The sequence below is a fragment of the Protopterus annectens genome, chromosome 4.part0 (genome assembly GCF_019279795.1).
Source record: "Protopterus annectens isolate FY-2018-M chromosome 4.part0, PAN1.0, whole genome shotgun sequence".
NCBI classification, from domain to species: Eukaryota; Metazoa; Chordata; order Ceratodontiformes; family Protopteridae; genus Protopterus; species Protopterus annectens.
In genome coordinates, this window is record NC_056733.1 from 188,971,746 (window position 1) to 188,985,293 (window position 13,548).

At 38.2% G+C, this 13,548-nt stretch overlaps 1 protein-coding gene across 2 annotated transcripts in view; it reads right to left on the reverse strand.

The window, feature by feature from the left end:
* The window catches only part of TMC8 (transmembrane channel like 8), an 829,418-nt gene that overhangs the window by 566,366 nt on the left and 249,504 nt on the right, over nt 1-13,548 (reverse strand). For both annotated transcript variants that reach the window (XM_044068180.1, XM_044068179.1), the window contains one exon: nt 1,727-1,988. In XM_044068180.1, coding sequence (XP_043924115.1) covers nt 1,727-1,988 — 262 coding nt within the window. The remainder of the gene's footprint in view (nt 1-1,726; nt 1,989-13,548) is intronic.

A 13,548-nucleotide genomic window follows, 5' to 3' on the forward strand; every position in this document is an offset into this window, starting at 1 on the left:
TCTTCTGTATTCAGTTTGCTGTAGCATAATTTTACTTCTGGCTAGTGTATGTTATATGAATTAAGGAGTAGTTTAACTATCTCTTCCTGTTAGGCATGTACTAACAGGAAGTAACTTGTAGTGTAGTACAGTTTCCTTTGCAGCTTATAGATGTAGCTGTAGGTTGGACAAGGCAGACTGCAAGTAATTAAATGCAGCAACAGCAGTAAATAATAATGATAATATATTTTCACTAATGTAGAAGGTTGCATATCTTCAGATTGGCATTTTAACGAGATATATAGGAAACAGTATAACTTCCATTGTGATATTTTCATCTTAGTTATTGTGTGATACAGTGGATTTACAGCATGTATCCATATGTATCTATGACAATGGTGGGTCCTATGAGGGAGATTATTGGCAAATTTAGCTTTTTTTTATTCTATCAGGGGCAAGTTCCTTTCTTTGAGTATTATTTAAGTTTGTTAGGATAGGATTAGAGTATAAGAGAGTTGGCAATAAGAAGGTGGGTCTAGTGTTTTTCTTGCAGTATCTCTAAGGAATGCAGTGATCCTATATAGCGAGCCTAGTTTCTGGTGTGTAGATTTAATGGTGTGCAACATATGCCAGTCATATTTGAGATTGTCATCTATTATAACACCTAGAAGTTTACTGTGAGTTGCAGTTTCAGTGACAGCATTATTTGCTGACTTCATGGCAAAAGATTGCTTTTGATTTTGGAAACCTTTTGAGGTAAAAAGCATTAACTTGGTTTTCTTGGGGTTGAATAGGAGGTCTGATGCTTTGAGAAAGGTTCCTACAGAGGAGAAAGATTTTTGGGTAATGGCTTGGAACTTGGGGGTGCTCAATACCATCTTTTACCTTTTTAATATCTACTTCTAAGCGGAGGTCTAAGAAAAGGTTTCTAATGCACTTAAGCTCACCAGCAATAATACTTTAGAATAATAGTTTACATATGTAATACAGAATCTCACAACACCACTCAGCCTTTTGTTTAGAAGAATGGTTGCTATTTTGCTTTTAAGAACCACTTCATACCTATCTATCTTGCATTACAATGAAGTATGATTTATGTCATTTTTCAAAATTCATAATGTCCATAGTTATCAGTTGCCCTTTATGTCAATACCCCTCAGCTGCCCCTTATTAAAGAGGATGCCCATTATTTTACCCTTTGGAATCCCTAAGGGATCTGAAATAATGAAACAAGAATATTCCTCTTTAATTTGGATTATTTATAGTTAAAGAAAATTGCATTCTAAGGAATAAAGTCATATATCTCACGTGTAAAGGAAGTTGGGGCTGCAAATGTTTCTGAAAGAATGATGTATGTCCTAACATGAATAACTGTGGGGGGTGCAGATAGTGCAATCTTGTGGGATAGCAACAGTTGTCCCTTAACTGAGGAAAGCTGAATAATGAGTTGCCTGTTCTTACTTCACTGACTTTAGGTCACATGGGAAGTCCTTAGGAACGTGCTTACACTCCAGCTATGGCTTTTGTTCACAGCTAAAATTAATGCACAAAATGATGTTCACAATACCTGCATCAATTTTTGAGGCAGTACCAAAAATAATATTACAAGAAAACAAATACCAAAGACATGTAAAAACCAATAGGCAGCTTGGAGTTCATGGTCAGAGTCTAAACCTCTCAGACTGCCTAATCTATTTTCACCAAAATCTGAGGTTTTAAGAACATATTACCAGTTTGCGTATCCTACCTTATGTCTCGCTTCTCTTGCATTGAACAGGGGAATGCCTTCAAGGGCCGACTGTCATTCAGGAATGGACATTGTTCTTTATAATCCACATTGTTTGCATTCTTCTCCATCTGTTGGTTTAATGTATTTTCTTGATCTGAGAATGATTTTGAATTCCATGTCTTCCTTCTTAGAGAGCGGTTGCTTGGCAGTAAAGTTAAAATATGGCAGTGGTCGTTGTCGTCAATATGTGTTTCAGAATCTAGGGATGAAAATTTGCATTCTGAAAGAAAACGTAACAGGTGAACATTCAGATATTATCTTTGTAGCTGCTAGTATATAATTTAAATAGTGCACTGACATGATTTAATATACTAGTGTAAATAAAGCTTATAGGCATAAACAGTGCCTGGTTTCTGTGGCTGTGTAAAGAAACCTTAAGACCAGGAACCTCTTCCCCATTCCCCTTACCTAATGCTTGATCTGTACTGCATTGTACTATACCCCCCCCCCCAAGTGATAATTTATTCAGTTGCTGCAGCTGCAATGCTGTTAGGATCACTGTACCATCTCTCACTTAAATCAATCTATCTGAGGCAATACAGGCTGGGGAAAGTGGTACTCCTGTTCTGCCATGGATTTATTCTACAGATCACAGACTGGAACTGACAAAGAGGAATTAAATAAGTATAATGGATCTTACTGGTTTGCTCCTGCTCAGATCTTGAAGGAAGGTACATGGCAAAGTTTTGTCAGCACATCTCCAAGATTAATGCAAATCATTGATCTAGGCGGAGTAGGTCATAAGAGCTGTTTGAATATGAGACGGTTTATTTAAGGTACCAGCAGTAACAGACTATGCATACTGAAGAGAGTTGTATGAGTATAATGGGTAGTTCTGCCATTCCACCTTATGACTAGGAATAGAAAGAGGGAAGCCATGAGTGTGCTACAGATAGCTGGGCTGTACTACCTGGTGACAGGACACAGTGGACCATGGGAACTCCTGTATTGCCATGGATGGCAGTGATGTACCACATCGGTATTAGGGACAAACAGGAAGAACCATGAAACTGCCAAGTATCAATTTATTTTAAAATATTGTTAGGGATAGTAAGAGGAGAACCACTGACTTGCTAACACTAGATGTCCCATAACACATGGTGGTTAGGGATAGTAATGGACAATCCATTAATCGACCAAAAACTGCATGGTAATTAGGCATTAAGGAGGAAGAACCACTAATCTATGAAAGCTTGCTTTCCTATGCCACATGGTAGCTATGAATAAAAGGGTGTAGACACTAATCTGTTAGAAATGACTGTGCCGTTTCACATGATGCTATACATACAGAGGGGAGATCCATTGTGTTACCAGAATTAGCTGTGTCATGCCACATGGTGGTTGAGAGTAATGATAGAGGAACCAATGATCTGACAAAGATGGTTGCTCCATACTAAATGGTGTTGGTAAATAGTGGGGATGGTGAATGCAGGACTGCCAAGTATTGGTGCCATCCGACTGCAGATAATGAAGCAGGGAACCAGTGTTTTATCAACAGTGCTTATGGTTTGAATGATGATTGATGACAGTAATAGAGAAACCATTGAATTTGCCAAGGATAGGTTTAGTAAACCAAAGGGGTCATGAATGGGACAAGAGGGACTGGGAAGGTGTGGTACTTTAACAAGCCCTGTGAAGACTAACAAAGGCTTTATTACACAACTTGGCAACAATTTTTTTATCCTAACGGAGTTGTCCACTGTAGAACATTTCTTTGTAAAGAAAGCTTGAATTTTGTACCAAATGTCATATGTATAGGACAGTTCCATGCAACTTCATGCCTTAATTTGTGTAATAGGCATGCTGTACTAGTGAGGCAGTTTGTGAGACTCTGAATATCAACACACTTTGCGTATTCATTATAGGGCATTCACTGCAGTGCAGTTTTTCAGGAACTGCTGTTTATGTGACAAAATTATGTGGGTCAACACACGGTGTTACTGTAGTTGTGAACTGTTTAGGGGCTGCATTTCTGTGTGCATTGTCCCACTTAATATGACACTACAGGGCTGCATTTTATAACAACACTGTAATGCAGAACACAAAACTGTTTTTGTATGCTTCTGAGCTACATGACACCATTTTATTCTATATAATCAGCAGAAGGGCCTAGACCCTAATGCAATAAATACCATTCTTCCATGAGCATAGATAGTCCCACCCATAAAGCAAAAAGAGAAATACTGAGGAGAAAATGGTGCCCTCCTTACATTATCCGGCTCTGGTCATGGGTGAGCACTGCTTACTGCTTTTATACAACAAATGTAACAGGATTATTTATTTTTATTTATTTTTCATTTTTTATTAATCCCTGTGGTATATGTGTCCTGTTTGTTGCACTGAGTTTATTTTTTATTACTAATACAAACCTGTCTGAGGTAACGTTAGCCATACTGAGCAGACACACTTTCGTACACGTGTAAATGGATGCAATGTTGTGCTAAGGTTTATTACGTGCTACATAAATAGTAACTTTTCACCTCTGTTTCTGATTACTTGTGGGAATAGTTTTTTTTTAGTGTACATGTTCTGATGATGCCACTGTGTTCAGTGATGGTGGGAGACTTCAGGACCTTCTTCTCAATTGTAAATAGTTTTGAGTGCCTGTTTTCCAAGATTGCCACCAGTTAGCCAATGGCAGCAAACTCAGATCCGTTTGGAGTAGCAGTGACTATCTTGTCTTCCTAGGGAGTGAAGTGCTGATATCATCAGGCAGACATCGATTAGACAGCTGCTTCTGACTTGTCATTAAAGCATACCACAGCAAAATATTTGTCACTTAGATATGTTCATAATGTAAATGCAGCCAGTAGCCCCCTTTGCTGGTTTCAGTCATGAAAAGAAACAAATGTGTAGTGCACTGTAACTAAAATCAAATTGCTTATTGGTACAAATGGAGAACTGAATGAATGGATGGAAACTGCAAAACATTTACATTCAACTCAAGAGTCTAAAGACTTCTACATTCAGATAGCAGAATAATTTGTTGCTTATTTATACTTTTTATGAGATGTTTTAATGTCTGTCAGACATATAAGCATAAGTTTGTTAGACAAATTTTATACAAAGAAATAAAAAATCCATCTAATGTGAAAAAACAAATTGGAAACATCCAGCTTTCTTGGTATAAAGACATAAAGCCCTGACTAGTACCTAGGTGACCTTGGTTTGATCAGTAGCTTAGGTGTCTGTTGGATATTACACATAAAGGATAAGCTTGCATATCCTGGGGGAGGTGAGTAGATCAGAGCCATCCATTTCCACAGTCTCTCATATGAAACCCCCCTGCCCTCCTCACTAATATGTGCAAACCCTGACTCTAACCCTGCTCCCAACCCTAACCTAACACTTTACCTTAAAAAAAGCTTCCTGTAACACTGCTAGTATTCAAACAAATTGGAAGCTAGTGTTATGGGGGTGGTGGTTTAGTGTAAAGATCGGGAAAGGAAATTGTTTTCCTTTTTCAATCTTCAAAGGTTTAATGTTTAGGTAATTTGGTCATCTGTATGGTTGATCTTATTTTTGTCACTGTGTTTTATTCATCATTAACCAAGTTTGATCATGCTTATGGGAATCATATATATGTATATATATATATATATATATATATATATATATATATATATACACACACACACACACACACACACACACACACACACACACACACACACACACACACACACACACACAGATATATATATATATATATATATATATATATATATATAGAGAGAGAGAGAGAGAGAGAGAGATAGATATACCAAACCAAAATGTACAAAGGACAGACAGACAGACAAACCATTAACCATTCAGAAAAACTCTAAGGGAAACCCCAGACAAGCTAGAGTTCTCACTGTGTGATACCTTAAAACCTCCTGTAGTGGAGGCCCATGGGATATATGCAAATGACTGCTTCAGGACATCAAGTGTTTCAGCTTCCATGACTTTTTAAGTCTTTATATAGACATACTCGGTTCATATAATGGTACTGTTAGGGAAAGGTTATTTAATATTTGAATTGTGTAATGCTGGGGTCAAGGGCAGGGATAGGTTACGGTTAGATTTAGCACACATGAGTGAGGCTATAAATATGTCTGGAAGTTAGTGTTCAGTTTTTTTCAAATTTACTTTTGTTTCACTGATCAGAAAAAAGAATCTCTTTTCTTCTTTGATCAGTAATGATTCAAGGAAAGAGAGATTCATTTAAAGGTAAGTACAACCATTTTAATAGATTAAATGTGTTTCAACAAAATGTAAGTGACCAATAGTAATATATACATACATCTAAAGCATCTCCATAACCAGATACATTGACTTCACTAATTATGTATTTTGCATGTTTTCAATGTTTATATTATACACAATTTTATAACGATACCTTGCTACAGTAAACTCAATACATTTTATGCATCCATTTTTATGTAGCCATTTTTTCAGAATTATATTCATTAGTGCTTGGATTCTAAGCGAATATGTGATTTTTTTATATCACATGAGTTTTATATCATATGACCTTTTTTACATTATGTGACTGCTTTTACCTATTTAAAGCATTCTAGATTCCTAATTTAGTATTACATACCTGAGGAAGCCTGCTATTTTATTTTACATATCTTAGATTTTACAGAACTGTATGTGAAGTGTTTGTCAACTTTGGAACTTATTAAATGTACTTTTAAGCTCCTCATGGTTCAGGACACTGGTTATTTTTTTCAATTTGACTGGGTTTCTACAGTACTTGACTTGTCAACACACTAATACTGATTATTTACATTATATATACGTGTGTGTGTATATATATATATATATATATATATATATATATATATATATATATATATATATATTTATACACACACACACACACACACATACGGATCTATGTTAGAATTATCGAAGTTCTGGAACTTCGAAATTCATATGGCTGAGACCATAGGTTCAAAGTTTCAGAACTTCGAGCAAAAAATAAAATAAAAACAAAAAAATTCTATTTTTAACCTTTTTGCAGGGGGCAAGCCCCCCTGCACCCCCCATACCCCCTGCTAATTAAATGAACCCACACTGAACTTGCACTATATTGCAGGAAAAGGGTAAATTTCCCATTCCATGCTGTACCACGATCTCCATTCAAAATATTTGAAGTTTCAAAACTTTGATTATATTGTCCCGACCATGTGAATTTCAAGGTTTTGAAACTTCGATAATCTGATAGGGACCGATACATATACATGCATATGTATATATATATATATATATATATATATATATATATATATATATATATATATATATATATACATTTTACACACACACTATACATCAATATCTGTACATATTTATCTATCTATATATGTATTTACACACATATACATACTTATACACATATATAGAGAAAGATAGTGACTCTAGGTCATGATCATTACTGATGTGACACCCTGATCTCATGGATAAAATGAGAAAAAGGGTATTGATGCTCATGGTGATATACCATACGTATCATATTTATTTATTCATATGTATATATAAATAAAGCAAGTTTTATGCACAGTTATGCAACATTTGCTCATTTCATATAATTTAGGCCTTTAACAAAATTCAACCTTCTAATATTTCCAACTAACTTTGTAAGGCCCTGCTACATATTTAAGCTCAGAGAGAACATAATATGTATCCTTTAATAATGTAAAGATCATAGGAAGTTACTAGGCTATCGGCCCTGAGGCCCTTATAAACCCTGCCAAGAGTTTAGCCCATGTTTAGACAAGTCAGCATCCAAAGCCCCCATCCAGCAGGGACACAGATGGAATCCCAGGGGTGTATTTTCTGTTTCCCATCCAGTTATCCAGGTTGCGCTTAAAAAGGGATAATGAGGTACTCTGCTTGATGTGGAGAGGGAGTCTATTCCACAGATGCGAGAGTCTCTGTGACACAAATCTGTCCCACCAATAAGTCCTATTAATGTCACAGATCAGGTTGAGGTCGTGAGTGCAGGTTACTCAAGTGGAGCTTGACTTGCAGATATGCAGCAGTCCCATCAAGGCAGGGTCTGAGATTGCTTTGTTTGCCAGACAGAGGTCACCTCTGAGGAGTCTGTTTGAAACTGAGTAGGGCAACAGGGATGTTAGCCTATCTGTGTAGGGTAGATGTTTGAAGCCCTGGCTTCTCCTGGTGAGGAGCTTCTGTAGTCTCTCCAGCTGCTGCATGTGCTTTGTGAGGTACATGCCTAATAGTTGGACTTATAAGGGAAGAATACAGGGATGTTATGACCTCCTTGACCCTGGATGAGATACCCTTACTTATGAAGTGGGCCATGTAGAAAGCTTTCCATACAATGGAAGCAACATGATGGTCAAAAGTCAGGTTGCTATCAACCTGGGTGCCCAAATCCCTCACAACTGATTGCGTGCTTAGGACATTGTTATTAATGTGATAATATGTGGGGACATCACTCTCCCTAAAGGGGATGGTGATGCATTTGTTGGCATTTGGCTTGAAGCCATGTTTTTGGCACCAGTCAATTGTTTGGTTGAGACCCTCTTGGAGGACATCTACATTACTTAGGGAATTGATGACCACACCCAGCTTGCAGTCATCTGCAAACTCGGTCAACCATAGCCCACTGGTTTTGGCCTGCACCTCAGAGAAGTATATCCCAAATAGCAGAGGCCTCAAGACCGATCCCTGGGATACACCGCTCATTATGGTTCCACTGCTTGAGGTAGCTTCCCCTATTTTGATTAGGTGGATTATATCAGTGAACCAGTTTGCTACCCATCTGGTAATGTATGGATTGATGCCTAGTTGAGAGAGTTTATCTAATAGATTAATAGATTAATAGATTAATAGATTAGTACTAGGCTAGTTGCCCTTGCGAGCCATTTTAAGCCTAGCCAATTATCCCTTGTGAGACTCAAACCCTGCACCTTGTGTTTGTAAGGCAAACACCTTAACCATTAGGCCACCCTCCCAACCTATTACGCCAGAGTGTGGAATAGTGTCAAATGCTTTGGCCAGGTCAAGGTAGGCGGTGTGCACTATCTTCCCCTCATCTGTGGTGATTGTCTGAAAGAAGTTGACCAGATTTAACAGACACAACCTCCCCTTGACAAAGCCAAAGCATGTGAGGTCAAGTGTTTGGAGTTTGCCAATGTCCCTGTTGATGAGGTTCATAACAATCTTTTCCATGGCCTTGCAGATCAGGCTAGTTAGGCTGCTGGGTCTATAATTTCCCAGATCAGGGGATGGTCCACCTTTAGGTAAAGAGATGACAGTGGCTGTCCTCCACTCGGTGGGGAAAAAGCCGGTACTCAGGCTTTCAGTGAATAGGGTGCCTAATGGTGCTGCAAGTTCCTGCCTGAGTTCATGTAGGATGCAGCCTGGGATGTTATCAGGTCCCATGGCAGCTGGATGTTTGCCTTTGCGAGGGCAGTGATGGCCTGTTCCCTAGAGATAAGGGGAGGGGGACAGGTACTGTGGATGTCCTGATTTACTGGTTGGGGGGCAGAGGGGTGAAGTTTTCACTGAATCTGTCAGCCAGTAGGTTGACTATATCTGCAGCATTTGTGTATGTGGTGTCCTTGACCACCACTTCTGAACAGATCTGGGTACCTCCTTTGAGATTGCGGACATATAGGTTCATATGTTCATAGGTAGGTACTAGGCTATCGGCCTAAGGGCCTACTTAAGCCTAGCCAACAAGGTTCCCTGGCTTACACCACCCAAGAAAGTTATTTTCCTGTGCCACTGTCGAGCAGAGACACAGAAGTGATCTTCGGGTGTATTTCCTATTTCATCCACTCATCAAGATTTTTCTTGAAAAGTGCTAATGAAGAACTTTGCTTAACATAGATGGGTAGCCTGTTCCAGAGTATGGGAAGTCTCTAGGACAGGAATCTATCCCTCCAGCATGTCCGGTTTATTGTGATAACAAAGTTTAGGTCCCTAGAGTGTGTAGCTCAGAGGGATTGGGATTTATTTAGGTGTAGCATGTCCAACAGCTCTGGGTTTGACATAGCTTTATATGTTAGGCAGAGATCACCTCAGAGTAGGCGATATGCTACGGAGTAAAGCTGGAGTTTTTTGAGATGGTCAGTGTAGGGCATCTGTTTGAGGCCAGTAATTCTCTTTGTGAGGTAATTCTGTGGCCTTTCCAGCTGCTGCAGATGTCTTGTGAGGTACATTCCAAAAGGGGCATTGTACTCTATAATGGGACTAATGAGTGTCGAGTAGAGGGGAACAATTACCTCTTTTTTCAAATCTACACCAAAGTACTATACAAGAAGGCCTTGTGATTTTCTCTAGTAGATGTGGTCAATTTGGACTCGAAGTTGACTTTAGAGGATTTCACTAGTGCTTATTCAGGCTAAAGAGAGATTGCTCTAATTGGGCACCTGCTCCTTCTTGGTCCTGGACGCAATTTTTTCCTTTTGTTATATAGTTTCTTTATTGTAGATGTCCACAAGACCGGTTTAGTCTACCTTGTGGAGGATGACTTTGTCCTGTCAGGTGTTCTTGATTCCAGGCATTTATATAAATGCTTGTATGGTACTTTGGTGTAGATTTGGACATTAGCACCAGTTCCTACAGGGGGGGAGGGGTTGTGAAGCTGTTTATACCATCTCTCAGGAGGTTGTAAGTAATGTACAAAAGTAAGGCCTTTAGAAAGCCTTTAGAAATAAAGTTTATAGAAGAGACAGGTCTATAAAGCAGATTTTGGAGGACAAAAAATATCATAAAATTTCATCTAACAGACCGGGCACTTATAAATGTGGACATTGTGCACAATGTCATAATATTATTGTGAGTGAAGGTTTTAAAATTCGAGATAAAGAATACAAAGTGAGGGGACATTATTATTGTACTTCTACGAATTTAGTATATTTAGCCCAATGTTCACAATGCCTGGCATACTACTTGGGCAAGACTTCAAGGCGGTTAAAGGACCGCATTTATGAACATATGAATGACATTAAAAATAAAAAACTACCAGTGCATTATATAAACACATTTCAATGAACCCAGCTTATTGTTTTGGGTCTCTGATTTTTAATCAAATAAGAAAGGATACACAAGGGAAAGTTGTGGATAAACATCTTAATACTGAAGAATTAAGATGGCAAATCAGATTACAAGCTATGGCTCCACCTAATTTAAATGAAGGATGTTTGATAACTTCTATTTTGAAAAAGAAAAACTATGTCATACATTAATGATGTATTTATGTAGAAACAATTGTGAAAATGAATGCAAAGTTTTTAGACTTGTCATGTGATTTTAGGATGGCTTTTTATTGGTGAATTTGTGTATAAAATTGGTGACTGGATTTATTTTAATTGTTCTGATAAAGTTCCAATAGAGTGGAATGAAAGCACTAAACATTACTTTTCTGTGGCTCATTAAAATTGTTTTTTATTCCACATACGCTTGAACATTTTGGTAGGTTTGTGGAAATCTGCATATATTGCTATATTGACTCCATCAATTGTGGATCATCCCATCCTTATAACTTCTGCTAGGACTCCCATTTTGATCAGAGAATTTTAAAGATTTGACCACATCTGGTCATGAAAATTAGGTTTTAGTATTCTTAGCGGATACCCTGTGAAAGTTGTCCAGTACAATGGATTTCTTAATGTCTTTACTGGATATTTTGAAATAAGTAATATTTCTGATCCTAGACGTTTAGTACTCCCATAATTCTTAAGCGTTTTTGTCCCAGTCCTCTTCAATAAACACATCACACTGAATGACATTTGAAGACTCCAGTACAACTATTTTGAGTATGTACCTTTAACTCTTAGTGGGTGTGGCCTGCACCTTTAAAAATTAAATTATCACCTTACAATACTAACAAATACTCATTGACCAAGGTCAAATATCAATACAGTTGTGTTTGCCATCATGTATGTTTCAAGATAAAATATTTTTAAACCTTGTATGTAGCATAGTTTTGGAATTATTAATGCAAATATGCACAAGTAATATTTGACGCCTAGAGGAGCAGGAGGAGGTAACTGCAGATGCACCTGGAGGCGTCACTTGGATGTAATGAGTTAAACTTCCATAAACATAACTTTGTTAGCCAATATTTATTAATACAACTGAAATACAGTATAGCTGATTGAATTCCAAGATCAACATCCATGTAATGTTAATCAGGACAGTGTGACCTTGCTCATCCTGACCCAGTAACCAGCATCCATACCTCCACTCACTTACATATGAAGCAGTGCAGCGTCCCACAACTCACTTCATTTACCAGCATCTTCATCAATATAATGTTAATCAGGACAGTGTGACCTTGCTCATCCTGACCCAGTAAGCAGCATCCATACCTCCAGTCACTTACTTATGAAGCAGCTTCCCACCACTCACTTCATTTACCAATTATTGAATTACACATCCAACCAAATAAGCAGCATCTTTACCTCAGCTCACTTATATTACTTATGAAGCAGCATCTCATTACTCATTTCATTTACCACTTGAGCTAACATCCAACCAAATAAGCAGTGTCCTTACCTCTGCTTGCTTATTTATCAAGCCACCTCCAAATACACACTTTCCTTTCCAATTTATTGAAATGAACATCCAAAAACCAGATGGGGAACAGAAGAAGGCACACCTATCCCTCTTCTCTGCCCACCAGCCTGACCAGGCTGTTCCCCCTCCCTCTTACAAAAATGTTCAGACCTAACCACCCATAACAGGAGGGCTAAACCAATCATCATTTGGTGTACAGGATCCACCCAATACCAGACTGGATCCTTGTCATCAACCCAACACCCTGCCATATAAATACCAAAAGCCATCAGTTGACTAAATGGTTAAAATAATCCAATGATCCCTCTCCAGTACTGAAATAATAACCATAACTTTGTGTAACATCTGTACCTTAAATAAACTCTCATGTCCACTAACTACCAGTAATAACATCATAATGAATCCCAAAACATTACAGCCAAAGGCAACACCAAAACATTAAACCCAATGCCACGCGAAATCACGCAAGGGCAATTCCTATAACCATGTACAGCTGCAACCCTATTTTCCCCCAATGTATGTAACAAAATTGAAATTTCCTTTCAAAATCCAACTATGCAATATAAACAGAAAAGCATAATAACCAGGCTAAACTGCTGACCAGCAAACCACCATCTAAATAACAGAAATACCTCCATCATATAAAATGCCACATAAACTGTAATCCCATGTACCTCCCTTTCCCAAACCAACCCCTGCAACAAAACCTATCTTGACAATAGCCAACATCTGTCAAACTTCACAGCTATCAACATACCCCAACCCTTGAAACCAATGAACCACCGACCAAGATTCACGTGTAGCTACAGTACTCACAAATAAATCCTTCTTGACAAACTGGACTGCCTTACCCTGCTCCCACACCTGACAAATAACTAAATCCTTCCCACAAAAATTCTCTCCATAGACTGCTATCATACACATTAAACCAATCTAACAATGCCCTACCATACACTTAACTTATAAAAGGTAGCTCAAAGTTCTGTAGCTAGCCTTTAAAAGTGAAGCAACCTAACACCTCATCAAACATGAACAGCACCACCTATACCCTTGTGTTATTAGGCAATAAAAAGTGACCTAATCCCCAACACTCCCAATAACCTACTCTCAGTTAAATTAAATCTGCTGATAAACAACCCCAACTGTCCCTACATCCTGCCACCCAACAAGCCACAACCCCACCGAATTATGCTCCCAAACACAACACCTCCCACAACATTTGTCAATCAAGGCAA